Below are 22,487 nucleotides of genomic sequence, written 5' to 3'. Positions count from 1 at the left end.
ATAAGCTTGAAATATAAAAATGTAATTTATCATATAATTTAAATTATAAATCAATATAAATATAATATTAACAAGTATTGTAATTAAAATATCAATTACAAGTGGACCTAAAATTATATAGAGGGATAATGAAAGAGGGGTTTGTTGTTATGCAAACCATCTAAATAGTATAAACGGTGTAAACCATAGTTTTTTCGTTTTTTTACCTATTGATATCTCATTTCTTAATTGTCATGTTTGCTTATTATTTTGAAATGGATTACCATACAAACTGTAATTTAATTTTTTTTTATTAACCTGAATATCCAGCCCGTTATGCGAGCTAACTAATCTCAAGACGACCATCTAGGCATGGCAACGGGGAGGGGATGGGACGGGTTTTGTAATCCCCGGCTTCGGCCCCGGTTTGTAATACCGTCCCCCGGCCCCGGTCCCCGGCGGGTACGGGGATTATCATCTCGTCCCCGGTCAAATTCTAGCAATCCCCGGTCAAAACCCGGTAAACCCCAGTCAATCCCCGGTAAAAAGTATGCTTTAGTTTGATTATACCGGGGATCCCCGGCCCCGACTCCGGCCCCATTTTGAGTAACATTCCTTGTCCCCGGCCCCGTCCCCGGTTTGAGTCTACGGGGATCCACAGCCCCGTCCCCGGTTTGAGTCTACCGGGGATCCACAGCCCCTGCCCCGGGACCCGTTTTAGCAGGGAATCCCCATCCCCGTTCAGGTCGGGTGAACCGGTTTCCCCACCGGGTCGGAGCAAATCACCATCCATACGACCACCTGCTTTACAGATAGTCCGGAATCACCGCATTTGAACCTCTGTGGCCACAAGAAGATTTTTATTTCTCCTTGGATTTTAACCTGGGACCTCCAGGTACTTTTGACCTTTGAAGCCTAACTCAAAACAATCAGGCACCACCCTTGTGGTTACTTAAATTTACGTATGAAACCCTATAAAAATGTCACTTTTTGGTTTCTTAGGGGCTATTTGATTTGTTTATTGTTAAACTCTATATAGACTAAGTTGTTTGTACGAATTATGTTAGATTGGTGTTCGGTTGTTGCATTGGATAAACTGTCTAAATGATGTAAATGATAATTTCACCCTAATTGTTACTTGTTTATTTAACAATGTACTTTTGTATTATATTGGACAACAATGGTGTTTGTTCTGCATAGCTTGGGACACTCTTCTAAGAAAAAATGATGCTTGTTCCTCCAATTTGTCAAATACAATAAACAACAAAAATAGCAGCTTCAACGATAACAAAGGATTATCAAAGGAAGAAACAAGAACCCAAACACGATCCCACCATTTTTCAAGTGCAATAACCCAATGACAATAAACAAGATTTCAAAGAGGGTGAACAACTATTTACAAGAAACAGAACACAGCGGGAGAAACCTAGAAAAAATGAATTCAACCCCTATTATCTCTCTTTTGACAAGGAATAGATGTAAAAAAAAAAAAAAGCCAACCCCACAATTGCTCTTATATTTTGATGGTGAGTAATGAAAAAAGAACCAACTAATGCTTGATTTGCTCTTTTTGAAACGGAAGAAAAATATCCAAACCCACGATGGTTTTCTTTTTTTGATGGTGAATGGATGAAAACACGAATGGAAAAGGAGGAAGAAGGCATGTTCTGCATATATACCCTCTATGAATCGACTACAATAGTCCCCCAACCCAATAGTTTGTCCATCTGCAAGCCTTCTTAATAGCGGAACCCCTATATTTCTTGAAAAAATCGAAGCAAGAAGGGAAACAATGGATGTAGAACCCTAAAACAAAGAGGGAGCAATTGTTGGTCGATGCCCAAACCTAATTATCAATAGATAGAATAAACCCAGTTATTGATTAATGGAGACAACATGATTTGCAGATTGATGGATGGAGTAGTAAACAGATCTTTGTGTGACGCCATCATCTTTGTATGGATCGAGAATGAAGATGAAAAGGGGGATGGAGAGGATTAAAAGAAGGGTAAAGGGGGGTAAATGAGATGATAAACGGTCGAGTCTATATGACTATTTTTTAGGCTGACTGAATAAGTTGCTTTTTTAGCAATTAAGCTACTTTCTAAACAACTTTGTGTAGCTTACCAAATAAGTTGTAAGCCTTGTACAACACATTCAACCATTTCTAAACAAACAATCCCTTACTCTATTTCACATATGAATACATTTACTAAAAAAAAATCATATATAAAACATTTATAAATGTTGTCATTTTCTAGTTTCTCTTATTGTGTTTCACCTACAAAAACATTACTCCAACTTTCATATGAACCATCTACTGATACAAACGAAACAAGCTATGAATTTTAGACAAAAATCACTATTTCACCTATGAATTTTAAACAAAAATCGTTGTTTAAATGATGCTGGGTTAAAAGTATAAAAAATGTACTTGTATAGATAAAACAATTTATTGTTTACTTACGAAAATTCCTTATATATACTAGAATCAATTCAAATTTGTAGCTTGATCCACATCGATCCATACGTCCGATTGACTCGTTATAAATAAACAATCCATGGATGAAGACAAAAAAGTATATTTCTAATTTATAATCGATAAAATTATATATCTAACCACAAGGGTGGTGCCTGATTGGTTTGAGCTTGACTCCAAAGATCAAAAATATCAGGAGGTCCCAGATTCAAATCCAAGAAGAAATAAAAATCCTTTTGTGACCACGGAAGTTCAAATGCGGTGACTCCGAGCTATCTGCAAAGCAGATGGTTGCCCTAGGATTAGTCGGCTCACATAACGGGTTGAATATTTAGGTTAATCAACAACAAACAAAATTATATAGCTCAACACATTTTGGATAGAAAATGCCAGTATTTGGTTTTATTTTCATTAAATTTATTTCCTATAGCGGATCATCAATACTATTTTCAATGCTATATTTTTTAACATGGTTTTAGTTAGGCACATGTCTTGGACTTTATTGGTTTTTTTCACGTTTGAAATTGTCATTTTTTAGATATATATCTTTTCAAAGTAAAAAACTCAAATTCATATTTCGCTTTTAACACATGTTTATCGTTTCTTGATTTTCGAGGTAGTCTTTTTAATTTTCACCAAATAGTTTTATTAGTTGAATAATAAAATAATAATGTATTATCACACATTAACAAACTTCAATAATTGTTTTGATAAAAATATAATCAGTCGATAGGTTTTAAATAAACATGTACTATAATATATTGATTGCTATCATAAAAATTAATGAATACTAATTAACTATTGAGCCTACAATTTGATTTTTTATTATGAAATGATTTTTGAGAAATAATAAAGAGATTCGGGAAAATAGTACTTAATTGACATCTTATCTACTGACACCTTATTCAACTTTTCCTCTTAGGGTATGTTTGAGATTGTTTATAAAAATAACTTATTGACTTATTTCGGTATGACACCAGTAATAAGCACTTTTGTGTGTTTGGATAAACAACTTATACCGGTACCAAACCGGTAATAAGAAGTTTTTTAAGAAGTTAAACTCTTCTGACTTATAATAAGTTGATAAATGCTTTTGTAGAAAAGCATAGGTTGTTTCAAATAAGCAATCCCAAACACCCATTTAATCTTGTTCAAGAATTATTTGTCTTCAACCTCTTGTGTTTCTTTTGCTTTTTCGAAAGTTTCGAAGGCGAATAGATGTTCAGTCGGGTGAATAAGACGACGTTAAAAGAGGAGACGATAAAAGGAACATAAGAGCAAACAAATGAGATGTATCTATTAGCGCACAAATGGTGGGGAAAAGATTGCCATAAACGGTATATACTACTATGGAAATAATATAAGGTAATATTAATAGCCGACGTGAGAAAAAAAAGGTGAACTCTGTAAGTTTATATTACAAGTCTCATATAAATAATCTCTACCAAACACATGTATAAGGTATCATATTTTTCCTAGTAATTATTAATTGTTGAAGCGAAACTCGTTTGGTAAAAGTAAGAATTAAAGCAATGGGTATTTTAAATAGAAAAAATTTCAAAAAAATCCAATAAAGTTTCTCGTTTTAAGTGATTAAGTTTTTAGACCATGTTTTAGCAATTTTTTTTAAACTTTTCAAAACATGTTAACCAAATCTTTATAACATAAAAAATGATTATAACTTGTATAACTGGTAAAAATAAAAAAACACACTAAATACCCAAAATGAGTAGACAATTTTCGAAAGAACTACACCATATGAGAACATCTCCAACAGATTCTTTAAAATAGAGAAAATGAAGTTTTTGTTCTCTGTATTGTTCTAATAGATTCCCTATTTTCTTTTTATAAAATAGAGAAACCTAAAGAAAACTCCAAATATAAATAATTATTTAAAACCTTATATTAAAAACGAGGGAAATGTTATTTTAATATTTTCCATCAACGACATTGATTTATTAGTTTTTGATATAAAGTTTTTTTTTAAATGAGATTTTCATCGAGGAGAGATTAATGTTATTTTAAAATTATATATTGAGATGATAAAATTAAAGAATAATTTATATATCGGAGTTAATTGTGATTTTTGACTTTTGGTTATTCGATATAAACTATTTTAAAATAAAGTAAGGAAAATACATGAATAGATTTGTGGCCCACCCACATATGAGACAAAAACGGAGAAAATTTTATACTAAACCAAACTATTTAACATATATATCAATCATATTAATTAAATTGATGCCAGTTATAGTTGGTCGATAGTATTGTACCACTCACGCAAACTTGGTTAACGGCTTAACGCACAATATTAGAAGCCACATATCACATTAATATAATTGCACCGACTTATTTAATTATATATTAGCTTTGGATTTTTTGTGTATTGAATATAAAATATTGTAACTTTAACTATTTCGTTTGAACATTTAAATATTTGCAATAAAGAACATTTAAACATCATATGTTTTACTTGAAAACTCAAATTGTACTCAAAATTTGAATAAAACGATATGTTTTTATATACATAACTTGAAGTTGACACAAAACCAATACCAACATGTACCGGTCGAAAAAATTATATCAGGTACGGTTAGTTAGTACATGATATAAAATTTTATATATAAATTATAATTAACTGAAACACGATATTAAAAAAAAAACTTGATACCATACTAAATCCACCCTTAAACATAAATTAGCAAATATAAGAGTAGTTTGACATTTTTGTAGTTGATTTATATCACAATTCCGTTATAAATTGAGATAGATATTCGTGATGCATTTATTAGGCAAATTTGGAGATGCAGAACATGCACAGGGGTTTAAGTAATCTGCCGATCCGGTAGTCTTGGTTTCTTTAGATTTTTACATTTCACGCACTTTTAAAATTTTTCATGATGTTCTGTTTGGATGCTTCATATGGATATAGAAGTGTTGAACTACCACTTATCAAATCATTGCAAGTTCTTCCCTCTAATCGGTATTCTAGATATTTGATACGAGGATCACTAGGCGGCCCATCGGGATGATTTTGAAGTTGGTAATGTCAATGTTCAACTTTACCAAGGGTTTATCTTCCGTAAATTTACATGGTTCTTGTTGCCTGCTTCATAATATATTTTGTGGGCTTAATCTCATGGTTTGCAAACCCTTTTAGCCCCAATTGATTTTAACATCCAAAATCCCCCAGTTTTCTAGACTTCCCCAATTTCATTTGAGAAATTCGATTTCCCTAAAACCTATTTTCTCAGTTTAGAGGGCAGAAGTTGATTCTATAAAATCAACATACTCATTGCAAAAATAGTTCACTCCAGGTTTGTGCGTGTTTGTATTTTGTTGATCTTGATTTTGACACTTTAGGGTTGCGATAGCCATTGATTATTCAGTTTGCCAACTCCAAGAATACCAGACATGGAGGACAAGAAACACAAATTATTTTTCAATAATGTTAATTTGGTCATTAGTTCCAAATAATGTTAATTTGGTCTTTAGTTCCAAATTACCACTCTTTGTCACAAGATAATCTCATTTGATTATGATGTATTTTATAACAAATTTCAGTTATGGTCATGCAGGACTTGTTAAACACTGATAAACATGGTCCAATGGCGATAATGAGATAAATGGGTAAATATATGAGAGATGATAAAACACTAAAGAACCGTTGATGAAGTTTTGAGTATGGTTGGTACCAATAAATGTGGCTAATGGTTGTTGTCGGCTTAGTGAAACAATGTCAAGTAACGTTCCTGGGATTAATGGTTCATTATTTTTCTCTGTAGGTCTTGAAGAATCTTGTCCAACCAAAGGAACTCCATGCAAGTACACAAAGAAAACTTGAAGCTCAAGTAAATGTAATAAAACATCGACCTTATACTTTCTATTAGCTATCAGATATGATTGAATTGTATTCCTTTGCATTCAAAATATACTCCATCATTGCAATGTCTCTGGAATAAGCATATGTAGTATTATGACGAAATGTAATATCTTCTTTAGTTGCTTCTCAAGTTATTGCTTTAAGATGTAGTTTACGATGATGCTTGGTATGTATTTTTGTCTAGAATATGTGTTATAGGTTAGTCTTTACAAATTTATATGAATCAAATGTTATGCCACTGTTTCATTTTCCTGTAACTAGTTTGACTTCTGTTTTGTAGCTTAGATTTGGATTAACATTTGAAATAACTTTGACTTGGCGTCTGCAATTATTACCTTGAGAATTTGATTTCATTTGTTAATCTTACTTAATTGGTCTCATTTCAGTTTCTAGAAGTTTATCCTATCTCATTAATCATGTTGGTTCATTGTGTCTAATATAGACAAAAGGTGTTAATAGAATGTCATGAGTATAGGTTAGTGAAATTCTTGCAACTTGCCTTTTTGAATAGACGTCCTAGAGTGAAAGTAATCCTCTGTTCATGCCAGAACTGTATCATGTTGTTATTATTGTTTCGTTTCAAACTAAAGAAACTTAAATATGCATCAAATGAAATTGTTTGAGACAGGAAAAACAAAACCACATATTATGCCAAGAATGATTTCGTTTAAATCGCCCTAATGTAAATACATTTCCCTTTTGTTGTATAGTAAGTTCTCTCATCAATTTTTATGATTCTTATACATCGTGCCTGATAGTTCTTCCTTCTTTGACAATTCTTCATTGCATTCCTTATACCAATAAAGCTAAAGATATATAGCTCAAACACACTATGTGTTCAATGTAGTTCCTGACATCCAACTTACCTTTAAATAACGTCTAATTTTTCAGTGTAGTTCTTTTTTTGTAGCTTCTGAGATCAAAAGAAAGGTGCGTTATTCCTGCTTTTTGGAAGAGTTTAGTTAATACCTTACATGCTCAATTTCGACATTTGATACCAAATACTTGGAGACGCATCTCAATCAATTTTTTAAGCTTTTAAGGTTCAACTTCCTTGGATTTCATGGTTTCACTACATTAACATTTCATGTGTGTATTATTCAACAGCCATATGATTTTGGTTTCATTATGTTTTACCCTATTCTCTATATAAGCATCATCTATTTGATTCCACAGCATCAGAAGAACAAAACTATAAAGCTTTTGATTTATTCATGTGTTTTAGGTTTCAGTAAATCTTCCAAGCCAGGTGGTTTTTTGTCTGCTATTTTAGTATATTGAATGATCAACTGAAAGTGTAGCTGTTTTTGTATTTTGCAATCTTTAGCCATCATTTGCCAGGTGGTAAAGAGTAGCTGTTTTTGTATCAATATTGCAGTATATTGCAAGTTTTCGTTACTGTTTATATGAATTCATGGTAAACAGTCTTTCTTATACGTATAGAGCGGACACTTTTAGTAATCATAAGAGCTTCTTGTGCTAGTATTCTCACTTTCCAATTTATGCTCTCGAAGAAAAGCAGTATCATTTATGTAACTTTCTCTGATGGTGTGATTTTGAGTCCTGGACCAGATGGAATTGATATGGGATACAGGGTTGTTGACTACATCAGAACGTTTATGGGATACAGGGTTGTTAACTACATCAGAACATTTATGGGATACAGGGTTGTTGACTACATCAGAACGTTTATGGGATACAGGGTTGTTGACTACATCAGAACGTTTATGAGTTCAAATTGATCTATCTTGTAACTTACTTGCTAGATAATTCATTTGGTTTGTTATGAGCTTTAAGGCATGAAGTGTGCCTCTTGATGGAAAAATTGGGGAATTTGAGGATGTTCTGAATCATGATTTTGGTGAAATAGTAATTGGGCTTGTTGCACCTGTTGGTTATGATAAGCCATAAGATCAGTTACTTGAGCAATGAATTTAGAATAAGTTGTTCAATGGTTTTGCTAGCATGGTTCTTGATGGCTTTGTGTTTATTTTGCATATCTAGGACTTTAATGTTTGTTTTACTATATTCAAGTTGACTTTTGAGAGCTTACGGGAAGATCACAGGTGACTACACTTTGAAAGAGAGGGTGGATGTTCAAACAAGTATAAGATTGATACTCGAATTTTGTTTGGCTGATGGGTTTCTTATGCATCCCACATCCCACTCCATTGGTAACTGATGGCTCCTGCATGATAGATAGAAGCATGGGCATTCATCGCCATCTTCTTGAAATCCAAGTAAGTTGTCTATCAAGGAACCACATAATTTCTGTACTTGTTTCTATTTCTTTTACATATGAAAGATGTCACATTTTTTTGATGGGTTGTTGTTGCAAGATTTTGAATATTGAATTGCTATTCAGTGTGCTTCCGTAATTTTGTGGTTACATTCTCAAACAAAAAGATTACCAATCATGTACTAAGCTTTCGCATGATATCTTCTTGTGGTTACATTCTTTGCATGTAACCTACCTTTAAATGACATCCAATTTTTTTTTGACTTAGTTCTTTATGTAGCTCCTGAGTTTAACTGAACGGTGTGTTTTTCCTGCTTATTGGAAGCATCTACTTAAAAAACTTACGTGCTCATATGTAATAGAATCTTCCTTTCTTGCTCAGTTGCTCTTTATATATGCTATTTTAATGGCTCCACAACCCTGTGATGATTTTACTATGAGAAAGTATAATGTAAGAATTAATGGCTTTGATTGCTCTGTTTTTAGTGATCTTGAAAAAAGGGTTATGATTTTGGGAACTTGTGTTCTTTTAATACATTAGATTTTATTTCATGGATGTTTAGTTATAAGAATAATGAGGTGAATATATTGCAAGTAACCTATTGAAACCATAGGAATTGGTCCATTTTGATCAAACTTCACTTCAAATTGGAGTTTATGTTCAAACTCTATTAACATATAAATGCCATGCCCATTATATCAAATGATCTGATGTACATCGGGAAAGTCAAAGGATTGAATTCAAAGAAAACCGAATGCTTCTCACTAATCGAATGCTTACAAGGGGTTTTCCGACTTTCGAGAGGCCAAAATCTCTCCACAGGACTCACGTCCAAAAAAGTGTTTACAAAACTAAATCCCCTCCTAAACCCTCGAACCTCTTATTTATACTATCCGACTGCATTACCTACTTGTACTACTGCAGTAGACACCTGTACCCAACCAACTAATTTTGACCACACTAAACAGGGTATAACATGATTACCTCTAGTTTATTCTTCACATTAATAGGGATCTTGCCAAAAGAAAAGGAGCCCCGATGATAAGAACCCCATTGTAAATGCTCCTTAACCTCCAAAAATGGTGAGTAATTATCATCAGTTCTTAGCCCTTGCAATCCATACAGAACTTACAATTTGTCCATAGCATTGACTTGTTTCAACATGTTAATGAAGTAGGTCAGTGATAGAATTCGGAAAAAAAATGCAAAGAGTCGAATATTAATACCTTGCAGCTTTCAAGAGGCTGCAGTCCCCTACTCAACTGCAGAGGATTGAATTATGACGAATCAATATTTATATTCAACACGGTAAACAATGAAAGTATTTAAACTAATAAGTAAAAGACTCCTAGAATAAACAAATCGTAAAGCAAAACAAATAAGGAAAACATAATCATTTTTAGATAATTATCTAGAACCATGTGGACTTATCCTGGACCTGCGCTTTATCCTCTAGATGTAAAGAAGGAAATTGTATCTTCAACACTTAACATTCTTCCCAGGAGGCTCCAAATACAAGTAAATGTTTCATTTAATTAATGCTTCTTGTCCTCCATCATGTGTTGTCCGCACTTGTAAGACATCTTCCGGTTCTACTAGCGTTTCCATATCGTTATTCAGTTGATTCATTCATATGGTTGACGAGGCGTACTGTCCAATTGCTCTCCTCAATTGAGAGACACAAAACACTGGATGGAGTCCAATTCTAAGCGATAAGCCACCTTTCCCACCTTGCCTACCACTTTAAATGGTCCATAAAAGCGTGCGGACAACTTCTGATTGTTGATTCTCCTAAAAGTAGGGCCTAAGCTTCAAGAAAACCATATCTCCGACGTCAAAATTTACCTCCTTCCTATGCCGATCAGCTTGTTGTTTCATTTTATGTTGTGCTTGCATTAAGAACATTCATAGCATATCAATCACATTATCTGTGTCTTTCAACATTTGTCCCACGGTTGGAACAACCGTTGAGCCTTCGCTAAATCGTAATATTGTTGGAGCATCTCTCCCATATAACGCTTTAAATGGTGAACAACAAATGGAGTTGTGGTACATGGTATTGTACCAATATTCATCCCATGACAGCCACCTCTTCCACAGTTCTAATGTAAAACACCTTAAGTACTGCTCAATGCTTTGATAGACTACTTCTGTCTGTCCATCGCACTATGGATGATATGCAGTGGTAAACTTTAACTTTGTACCTTGTAATCGGAAAAACTCCTTCCAAAAACTGCTAAGAAAACCTTGTCCCTATCCGTGATCACCGAGTTCGGAATGCCATGCAGTTTAACAATCTCCCATATAAAAACTTCAGCTACTGTTGCTGCTGAAAATGGGTGTTTTAATGGGATGAAGTGAACGTATTTGCTTAACCATCGACTATTACCATAAAATCCATAGCCAATTCCTCCCATACCATTAGCGGCAGTGGAATGGGTTGCTACAAGCCGGCAGCTGTTCCACTTAGGTTTTTATTTTTTGACAAATCTCACACTTCTTGACCCATTCCTTATATCTCCCTTCATGCCCACTCAAAACAATTCAAAGATTATTCTTTGATACGTTTTCTCCTCCCTGAAATTTCCCCCCATGGGTGACGCATGAAATTCCTCCAAAATGACAAGAATCTCCCTTCACCGATCTATCCTCGTACCACTATAAGCCTTGCCTTACTTCAAAATCCTTTGTGCACCCATTGTAGTTCAAATATCACCCTGCTTAGAAATGAATCCTTGGTTATTTCCTCTGTGTGCTTTATCTCTATTTTCTATAATTTGTTCAAATGAAATTGGATTTGTATTCAATGAAGGTAATATTTTTTTTATGAGACCATTTGGGAAAATAATTGAGATACTTGCATTAGATTGTCTATCTTTTTATGCACCATTCAGGAAGATTGTGATCCTTTTCTGCAGGTTTTTTTGGTTAACCGTGGGTGTCTGGGTCTTCTTGTACCCGACTAATCCCATGGGCCTTGGAGGGACTTGAAACGATGGCCTTTGGGGATCCCAAGCCTTTTCTGCAGGTTTGATCTCCCTTCGATGTTGTTCTTCACTAATTCATTTATTCTTCTCCATCTTGTCCTCGGGCAGTATTTCAAGTGTGTTTTGCAAGCTTCTTTTATCTTCACCGCCTGAAGATTGACTTCCAACCCTTTAACGATGAAGATTTTCTCAAGTAAACCTCTCACTCTACACAATCTATCTGTTTCATGTCCTATATTTGTTATAAAACTGATGGGAGTGGCATTGTTTGGATCTGGCTTTATTGTTGTTTGCTCAAGTCACTTTGTCTTGTCTGTAGATTTATCTTCCTCTGAAAGAACCCATTTTTGTAAGAAGGTTGTGTACTTACGTTGATAACCCGCAGCTGAAGGCGTTCTCTAACCACTTAAGAGGCCAATAGGTTTTGAACCAAGCAGCTAAAATTGGTTGTGTCATTCGAGGTGATGATAGGAACCACAAATGGAGAAGAAACAACAATGAAAGTTTCAGAATGGAAGCTGCATCATTTTTCTCTATTGAAGTATGGTTAACTACGTTGCTATTCGTTTTTATGGGACCCAGTTCAATTTTCGTTAAAAGGGACCCACAATCATAACTTCGTTTTTCATCAACAAAATGAACATGGCCTAACAAATTCTTGTACAGAATTTTGTAATGGTGATTTCATTGTACTCTGATTTTTGTAACCAAGTTCAAGAAATTTCTAACTTTGTTTTTTTTATGATAAAGTTTGAAGTTGACCCTTTTAGTTTTATAAAAACTAAAAGAACATCTTTAAGTTTTTTAATTTATAAGATAAAGATCCTAAAATTTCATAAATTTCAATGGGTGAGATTGATTTGAGTTCGAGTTTGAGTTCAAGCTTGATTTGAGCTCGAGTTCGAGCTTAGTTCGAGTTCAAGCTTGAGAAATAGTTATCGAGTTCAAGTCGAGCTTTGATTTTTACTATTTGCGAGTTTTCAAGCTCGAAAATTGGGTTTCGAGTTCGAGTCGAGTATAGTGAGAATTCTGATAACAACTTTCGACAATGCAGCTTGTGGTGTTGATTTTAGTGATAGATTTGAGTTGGAGAGGCCATAAAGCTTTATATCGAGGGTTTTGAGATGGGGTTAGGAATCACATAAATAAATGTCGTAATTAATCAATACATTTTAAAATGTTGTTATCCAATTTTCTAAAACGAACTATTTTCTTTCTATTTGTTTTTGTTTAAATCCATGGATAGAGAAAGAATAATTATGAAAATAAAATATTTGAATACAAAAATAAACCAGAAGGGAAAATTGAAATTGATTGTTGATTATGCATATTCTATGTCTCTGTCTATGGATAGAAAGGGACACTAATTGTCCATAAACGTTTGTTTACCTCTTAATAGTTCAACTAGATGTGTATTTGCGCAATGTGGCGGAAGCCATGAATTTTAACGATTTTGAAGTTCCACTGGTTTTATAAGATAAGATTTAACGATGATATATGTTACACTTGGTCTTAATACAATTTAAATAAATAAGAGTTATGGTTCCAATTACAGACAATCGATGAAAAAAATTGTATGACAGTTTAAAATCTAATATATTTAAAATCCAACATATTTAAACGACTCCACAAATGTGTTCAATTTACACCAAGAGCAAAGAACCAAGAAACTTGAGTTTTAAGATAAACACTCAAAACCAATAAAGAAAACTACAAATTTGATAGATCATAAGCCATGAAAAGACAAAAAAAGATGAGTTTTAGAATGAAATTTCAACTGCTTACCATTTTTCTTGTCCAGAAACTCAGCTTAAGGTTGAATTAATACATGTATATGTATATTTCAAAAAAACCCAAGAACATATTAATTCAGAATATATTATACAGTGCAATTTGGACAACTTAACCCCAAAATATATTATATATATATATATAATATTAAATAACTATAAAAGTATAAATTGTAAATATTAATTTTTTTTCACAGTATATATAACATATAATAATATAATTAAGTAAAAAAATATTCAATATTGAACTCATTTCGAAGTATTAACGAGACGATTATAATGGTGTAACTTATTAAAATAAAAATGTATTTTTTAAACATGTTTTAATTGATATACGATTATGATATTAATTTGATAAAAGTTTAAAATGAAACATTTAAAAGTAAAGGACGTAAAGTAAATTAATTAACTAATTATAAGAGTATAAAGTGTAAATTTAAAATTATAATTTTAAAAAAATCGGTTGTGAGAGGGTGAGTGTATGTGGAGAGGAGGGGTGAAAAGGTGAAAAGTGATATAAATGGTATCTTGGTCATTTAGTATTTTAAGACTTTAAGACTTTTGTTAAATTTGCTTTATAAGATAGTATAGGTTAAGAGACAACATTTGAATTGTTAAGAGGTGGATCTTGTTTGCCAAAAAAAAAATATGTCTCTTGATAGTTCTAAAACCCTCTGAATGATTTGTATCATGGATCTCCTTTAACCACTAAGAGCCTTGATTTCATTGTACACAATTAGCAAACAATTATATTTTATTTTACACTATATCATGAGAGTCTCTTAATCATTCTGACCACTTAATTATTTTGCATCAAACCATTCAACAAATATCAAACAGCCTGTTGAATGTAATATAAGTGAATGTTGTTTATTTAATACTAATTGTATAATACATTTATTGCACGAGTAACCGTATAAACATATACTTCCCATAACCAAACTCACTGCATTCGTTATGTAACTTCTTATTATACACATATATATATATATATATATTACGTCTATTTCCCTTCATTGGATTGGTTTAACGACGCTGCATGCCGCCGCCTCCTCCCCTAGCCGCTGCCTCAGCCTCAGCCTCTCTCTCCCTCCTCCTCATCTCTTCCTCCTTATTTCCCGCCATTTCTCCTTCCCATCCCATCTCTTCCTCTTCCCTTTCCCCCGATTCTCCTTCCCTTTCCATCTCTTCTGTTCTTGAAAGTTCTCCTCCTCCTCCTCCTCCTCCTCCTCCTGTGGTTTCTCCTTCCCACCCTATCTCTTCCTCTTCCCTTTTACCTGATTCTCCTTCCTTTTCCATCTCTTCCTTTCTAGAAGGTTCTCCTTCCCAACCTCTTCCTCCTCCTCCTTCTCCTCCTCCTCCGGTGGTTTCTCCTTCTCCTCCGGTGGTTTCTTCTTCCATGGACTCAGCACACGATGTGCATTCTAAGATGATTGATTTTCTTTGAGCCAACAAAACTCGATCAATTGTCATGTTGCTCACATCAAAAGACTTTGCCAACACCCATTTATCCAACATTTTGAAAATCGACGATTGCCCTGCTAGATATTGAGGATTGTTCTTTTCTAAGTTGGAGGTGAACCCCATGAAGACAAATGAGTCATTATTGAACGATATTTGAGTCATCGGATGATACTTTGGCACCAGAAACACATCGCCTTCTTCAACTTTGAATTTTGAGTTCTGGCACATTGTTTCCTTCTCAAGGCTAGGACAAACCACTTGAATCATTGCTTGTCCATGCACTACGATCGCTACTTCCGCAGTACTTGGATTCCAATGCGGTCCCATCATCACTCCCTTCATTATTTATTATTACAAAAAACATCGTATATGATCATAATTAAACCTTTGATTATTCCAGTGGAATCGAAACACAAGTTTTGAACAACTAACCTTGGTTAGATTCACCATGACTACACCAAAAAGGGAGTCTTTTAACACATCCAGTTGTTTCTTGGTCACGGTTACACACCATCCGTAGCAATTTTCGACATCATGATCAGCCTTGTAAATATTGTATGGCTCCTTATCGTTTTTGACGTCCAAGGTGTCGTCATCGTTCTTTGTTTGGAAAAGGGTTCGGATAACCTGAGTAGTGTCAAATTCCCATATCGAGCCATTTGCTTTCGGTTGTCCTTCCACAATTAGTGGTTGCCTTTCTCCTCCTCTTAGCTCCTCTATCACCTCCTCCGGCACCTGAAAACAGATACCCATTTCATGTTTTCCGTCCAACTTTTTAACTGTCTTTTGAAAGATTTGTACCAGGGATCTCCATGCAAGCACTAGAACAGCTGGCCGGTGATTGTTTAAACCAATTAGTGTCGTTTTGTTACCGTTATAAATCATCTTTCATATGTCTAGAGAGAGAGTTTACACTGAGGGTTTCTTGAAGGACTTTGTTGTCAAACCCTAGCACCAGATCTTGAACACCAACATATGCTCCATCAAATTGTTCATGCTGCGATATGTCGTAAATTAATATCGTATTCAATGTCTAGTTAGTGATAAAACTAACAGCATAAAGCTAATTAAGAATCTTAATGGATGCAGATTTTAGTGTTTCGATATAAGTTGATGATCATTTACTCGTAGCTCGTCGGTTGAATCGGAAAAAATGGCGTAAATCTGAAGTTTCTGTGGCTGATCTTGGAACGGTAATTGGTGCTTGGAGTCTCTTATGCTGTTTTGCAAGTAAAAAACAGTTCCAGGAGTGAGTCTGTAGATGTCCCCATTATGCAACTTCACTTGCTGGACTTTATCGTCATATTTCTCGACGTCGATCCAACTCAGGGTTCCACTGCCTGATCATATATATATATATATATATATATATATATATATATATATATATATACATGGTTGACACGTGAGAAAAGGAAATCGATAATAGGACGTACAATTAAATATATGTAGAATTGGGTTCCGATAAGAAGGGTAACAATTCTTGGATCAATCCTAATCGAAGAGAACCACCGAATAACATTAATGAATGAGATAAAGTAGATCGATTTCTTTCTAAAACGTATATAATTCATAGGTTGTTTTGGGATTAACAGTGATCAATGATCTAAATTTATTCTTACACTTCTTATCTTTTACTTCTATTCTCACACGATGATTCATGTATCTATGTATGTATGTATATATATACCTGAGTTGACATAGAAAACCATTTCTGATTTAAGATAAACAGGCAGGAACAAAGCGCGAGGCTCCATGGTAATAAAATGGAGGTAGTAGCACCCATTTCTCCCATCATTAATCCTAACGGCTGAGATTTCACCAAACTCCGACGACACTAAAGGCCACCTCAAACTTTTCTTTACCGTAGGTCCGTCACTCACCGGTATCTTGAAACCACCACCACCACCGGCTGAAGCCGTAGTTGCAATTGCATGGGGGAAGTAGAGTATGAGAGGTACTACAAAGTACGCAAAGAGTACAACACAAATTGAAAAAGAACAATTAAACCTCATTATGGAGCTGGAGGTTGTGTTGACTTTGAGTGAAGTGGCTGGAGGTGGTCTTAAATAGAGGGAGTGTAAGTGAGACGTGGTGTTAGGTGGTGGACACGTAGATGGGAAGTGGGTGCGTGTTGGGTGCACCCTGGGTTGGGTTATTTAGTCGTTTAGCTTTATTAGTCGTTTACTTGCAGTGGTTACTGGTTACATGCAATTTCCAAGAAGTTTCCCACCATTCCTTGTTTCTTTTAAAAGACTTGAAAACAAAATATATTTTAGGTCTATGTTTACATCTCTTCAAAAAGAAAAAGTTTATCCATACAACCATAAGGGTGGTGTCTAATTGGTTTAACTTGGCTCCAAAAATCAAAAATACTTGGAGGTCCTAGTTTCAAATCCAAGGAGGAATAAAAATCCTCTTGTGGCCACGGAGGTTCAAATGCGGTAACTCCGGGCAATCTGCAAAGCAGGTGGTCGTCCTGGGATTAGTCGGCTTGCATGGCGGGTTGGATATCCAGGTTAATAAAAAAAAAGTTTATCCATACTTGATGTGGGCTTGGGCTAACTGAATTGGGCTACCATATAAACAAGGCCAGCCCAAAAGTTTACAAATATAACGGGGTGGGCTACTTTTTTTTTTCAAGTAATAATGAAATATAGACAAAAAGTTAATTACCGTTGGTTAGGGGTGCTCATGGCCCGGGTTGATCGGTTTGGAGCCGTTTTAACAACCCAACCCAATGTTGACGGTTTGAAAATTTTCAACCCAACCCAACCCAAACAAAAGTTCAACCCAACCCAACCCAACCCGTTCGGGTTGGTCGGGTTGATCGGGTTGTGTTAAACAATGTAAAATCACATAAAATAAAATAAAACTTTCCTTTRAAATACGACCGACCATTCAAGATAATATACAAGTTCATCAAATATTTAGATATTACAATAAAAATGTTYWAAYCAAATRATAATACATCAATCAACAACAATAGTTTTAAACGTTTCCAACCCCGATGCTTTCGCTTTCTTGACGTTGAGRTTGGTCATGTCATGATTGTCATCTACAATTCAAAGCTAAAGTTAAGGTCGGGTTCATCGGGTTGGTCAGGTTTTTTTGGGCCTGACCCGATTCCAACCCAATAAGGTCGGGTATGCTAATTTTTTTATCGATCATGCATCGGGTTACCTCGGGTTGAGTTTTTTTTAAAAAATTCGGGTTGGGTTGGTCGGGTTCATCGGGTTCATCGGGTTTTTGAGCACCCCTACTGTTGGTCTTAACCGTCCCCACATTAATGAAGCAAGGATATAAAATGGTTGAATAAAGATATTAACAAATGAAGTTTTTATTTATCAATATGTCGTTAATGCATCGTTTGAAGTTCTTTCCAACTCTCCAAAGAAAAATAAAGTAGATTGTGAAAACACCATGATGTATCAGTTAACCATTCTTCTTTAACTTTTGGATTTAATGATATTCGTATTTCAATTAAAAACTGTCTCTACAAATGTTCGAGACACCAAGTTCAGTGTCAACAAGGCAGGTATTCTATTGGGAGGGAAGAGGAAGCACATCAACAACCGACTGATTTTGGATGAGTTATGGTAAAGTGATGAAAAAACGAAATACCTGGAGATGATCGATTGATGCTCGGGTTACTTTTTACATCTTTGAGCTGGGTGGAACGATGCCATCTCCGTTAACATGCAATGAAATATGTATGATTTTAAACATTTTTATGGGTCTCTAAAATCAAGAAGTATTATATTATTCCTACTTAAAGAAAATAACGTCTAATTTAACACATAATAAAAGCTTTTAACTAATCATCATATATTCAATATAACTTGTAGCTCATAATTCGTTTCACTAATATCTTGCCATTATCGTTAATTAACATATATATGCAAAGCAGATGGTCGTCCTGTGTTTGGTCGGCTCGCATAACGGGTTGGATATCCAGGTTAATAAAAAAAATATCTTGCTAAAAGTTTGTTCTTGCCTAACCTAAACAACGAAAATCAAAATTTTAACGCAAAAACTATATTTTTAATAAATAATTTATATATTATAATATATGAATATAAATACATCACTAATAAAGTTTTGTATTCATATAATATAAAGTAACAAGAACACAATAATGAGACATTAAAAAGGGGAAAACAAACATATAATTAAGTGATTATGATGGCTCTAAAAAACCCATATTTGTTTCCTTCGTCTAAAAGAAAACTTTAGGGGAATCTTTCCAACCAAACACATCCTCATTATTGGTGTAGGAGAACCTCACAAGTGTTTCTTTATTTATATTTACTTTTTTTTTATTCACACACAAATAATTGCGTAAAATTCAATTAATATACGATCTGTAGTTACAGTTAAAGTCCCCGATAAATATAAACCAATAACGAGAAATATGTAACATAAATGATATCAAGTGGTCAAAATTTTAATAATCTTACAATTTTTATGTATGTTTATGATTTTTAATATATATTATTGCTTGACAATAACGAATATGAATAAAGCTCTAACAATCATAATATGTAAATAATTAATAAATTAATAATTGCGGGAGATATTTTCTTGAAAAGCAAAATCAACGTAACAACCATGGCCTCACAATATTACATGGTTACTTGTCCCATTAGAAGATCGAAAGATACCCTTCTTTTCAGGTAAACTCTTTTCATAAAATCATATTATTGTAATAACTTGTACGTGATGCAATAAAAATTGTACGTTACACTATATGTATATTTCAGACTTTAATAAAGGGCCAAAAATCCCTTTTTCCCCTTCCTTTTTCTAGTGTTTTGCTTCAATGGCATAGCGTGTGTGTGTGTGTGTGTGTTTTTGACATGTCTTTCTCTACCTCCATTGAGAATGAATGATTTAAATCAAGAGAATCTCACAACTCTCTCTATTTGTACCTTTTGTGAGCTACAAGTCTCTTCTTTCTTCGTCGTTTCGTTCATCTTGCTTCAACTTTAAATTCAGGCCTCGTGTGGGTCTTGTGTATTTTGGAAACCTTAATTCTTAAGTTCTTGACGTCATCATTTAGCGTATATATTCTTCTATCCTCCACGTATTGGCTTATTTCTTTTTCTTCCCGACAATCCAACCTTTTAATTACTATATACGGCTCATCACTTTCTTGATATTAGCATCTAATCGGATTGGTAATCGGAAAAGTTCAATTATCCATCAACTTCAATCAGTAAAATATTTGCATTCGATAAGTTAAACTTTTTTAAGTGTGTACCATTTCAATATTAATTATAATCGATTTGATTAAATATTCAACTTATTATAATTGCTTATGTGATAACTCTCATACATATAGATAATGATATTTACAAGATTTTTGTAAGTTCCAACTTCTCAGTTCTCAATAACTTCAGCTCTGGTTTAAAATTGATTTGAAGGTTATTGAGTCAGTTTTTAATTTGGTGTTACAGATAATATTAGAGCAAATCTTGTACCACTAGGATGGTGGTGCAAACTTATTGAGCATGATGAGTCTCTAAGGGAGTGTTTAGAACATCTTAGACAAATCTTATGATATTGATGTTTGGGATACTGGGTATGTTTAACGTGGACGTCATGAATTTAAGCGAATAAGTTTGACAAGTCGTCGACATAAGCATAGAACGTGATTTCTCCCCCAGTTGCAGGCTACGAATACTTTTATAATGATTTTAAGTTGAATTAAAAGTTATTGAACTACTCTATTGCTTTGAATTTAGTGACGTCACACGTTATACATTGAAGTAACATTAATTACTAAATCAATAAATGAGATAGCGGTTAATGTATCTCAGATACATATATGAGTATGTTTTTTTAAGGTACAAAAGTTGGAACTCTAGGTTTTTTTATTTTTGCATTTGAATTTAATAAGTTGTATACTTTTATATATTCCTACATGGATAACTCAGATATAGAAATTAAAGCATATTTTTCTTTCGCATTTAATGTCGAGTTTTAACATCTCTAGAATACGAATTTGGATTTGATTTTGTTTTTATATTTCACATAATCGTATTCTATTAAGTTATTATTCATTTATTGACGTATATATTATTATCATTATATATTTTTTATTCTAGATTTTATTTTTTCTAATTTCAATTAATATTTAAAGCCTAATAAGGGGGTTTTGGGATTGCTCATGTGAAACAACTTAGGGGTTGTTTGTTTACCTCTTAATAGTTTCATTAATAACCAACCTCTGAATTGTTAAGAGATGAATCTTGTTTGGCAAAAAAAAGTATGTCTCTTAATGGTTTTAAAACCATCTGAATGATTTTGTATCCTGGATCTCCCTTAACCATTAAGAACCCTAATTTCATTGTACACAATAACCAAATAATTATATTTCATTTTGCACTATATCATTATAGCCTCTTAATCATTCTGACTACCTAATCATTCTGCACCAAACCATTCAGCAATTGCCAAACATCCCCTTATATTTTTCTACAAAAACATTTATCAACTTATTATAAGTCAGAAGAGTTTAACTTATTTAAAAACTTCTTATTACCGATTTAGCACCAGTATAAGTTGTTTATTCAAACACTCAAAAGTGATTATTACCGGTGTCACATCGGAATAAGTCAATAAGTTATTTTTATAAGCAATCCCAAACACCCCCTAAAATTATGCGTATTCGGATGTTGTCGAATAAATAAATCTTGTTTATACATATTTAAAAAAGTTACTTAAAAATTCAAAAATTGGAATTTAAATGCCAAATTATTTGAAAAGATGGGTGAATATTTTAAACAAATAGTGGAAGAAAAGAAATTAATTAAATCTAAATTATATAATTCATCAAGAAATATATATTAAATTAAAAGAAACTCGAATCTTAGAATAAAATCATATGAATCACACTTTAATTAACATTTAAGTCTCATTAAGATAATTCCTTTCCCACGTGACATAAATATTGTGACGCATTATAATTACGTACAAAAACGTTATTTCTTGGATTTTGTATGCAAATTTTAAGTACGCAATTTCAGAAAATTATTCATTTGCTTAAATAAACGAGAATAAATTATATCTCATTGACGATACTTTCATTTCGGGTTTATATAGTATTTGACAAACGTTTTAAGTTTATAAAAGATAAAAATCAGTGCACCCCTCGATGGTCATATAAATTAATCAACCAGTTGAAATAACAGTTTTGAAAACGACGAAAAGTTTTTATTAAGTGTTTTTATAATTCACGGGAAAAATGAATTGACTATAAGCGTGAAGCTAAACAAATATACTTATATACATACGTAGATAAATTTCATTTGCACATATATTAATATCAGTATTTTTATTTTCACATTTTCAATGTTATGATTTGACTCAAAGAAGATATAATTAATAGCACCATTGACTTATATGTAGGGGGGGACTTATGAAGGCTTGAGCAGATCGCATGTAACCGTTCAACATATTTTCACAAGTAGAATTTTTTTTGGGGCATGAAAGATGCATCCGCTAAACCTTGTGCGTTGCTGTGAGGCTTTAGAAAATACAAGAAATATCATGTAGAAAACCAAAAAAGTTCCACGAAATCAACTAAGGGGATGTTTATGTTGATCCTCTCTCTCATTGATTTGTTGATAATCCCTTTTTCCTTTCGATGTATTTATGTAT

The 22,487-nt window shown here is 33.5% G+C and overlaps 1 protein-coding gene and 1 long non-coding RNA gene across 2 annotated transcripts; one reads left to right on the top strand and one right to left on the bottom strand.

The window, feature by feature from the left end:
• Positions 1-5,285: 5,285 nt before the first annotated feature.
• On the top strand, positions 5,286-8,577 carry LOC112500133. The gene is made up of 3 exons (XR_003067333.1): positions 5,286-5,501; positions 6,244-6,315; positions 8,408-8,577. It is a non-coding gene; the product is annotated as an uncharacterized LOC112500133 (long non-coding RNA).
• A 5,807-nt stretch (positions 8,578-14,384) lies between these two features.
• Positions 14,385-16,837, bottom strand: LOC112517906 (vicilin-like seed storage protein At4g36700). Its single transcript, XM_025125350.1, has 5 exons — positions 16,513-16,837; positions 15,948-16,162; positions 15,736-15,819; positions 15,255-15,557; positions 14,385-15,158 (listed from the first exon to the last, which is right to left on the bottom strand). The coding sequence occupies exons 1-5, from the start codon at positions 16,835-16,837 to the stop codon at positions 14,385-14,387; spliced, it is 1,701 nt and encodes a 566-aa protein (XP_024981118.1).
• Between the last annotated feature and the right edge of the window lie 5,650 nt (positions 16,838-22,487).

The sequence above is a fragment of the Cynara cardunculus genome, assembly GCF_001531365.2.
Source record: "Cynara cardunculus var. scolymus isolate 2C chromosome LG 1, CcrdV1, whole genome shotgun sequence".
NCBI classification, from domain to species: Eukaryota; Viridiplantae; Streptophyta; class Magnoliopsida; order Asterales; family Asteraceae; genus Cynara; species Cynara cardunculus.
The sequence above is the reverse complement of the archived record's forward strand: the minus strand, read 5'-3'. Positions and strand labels throughout refer to the sequence as shown.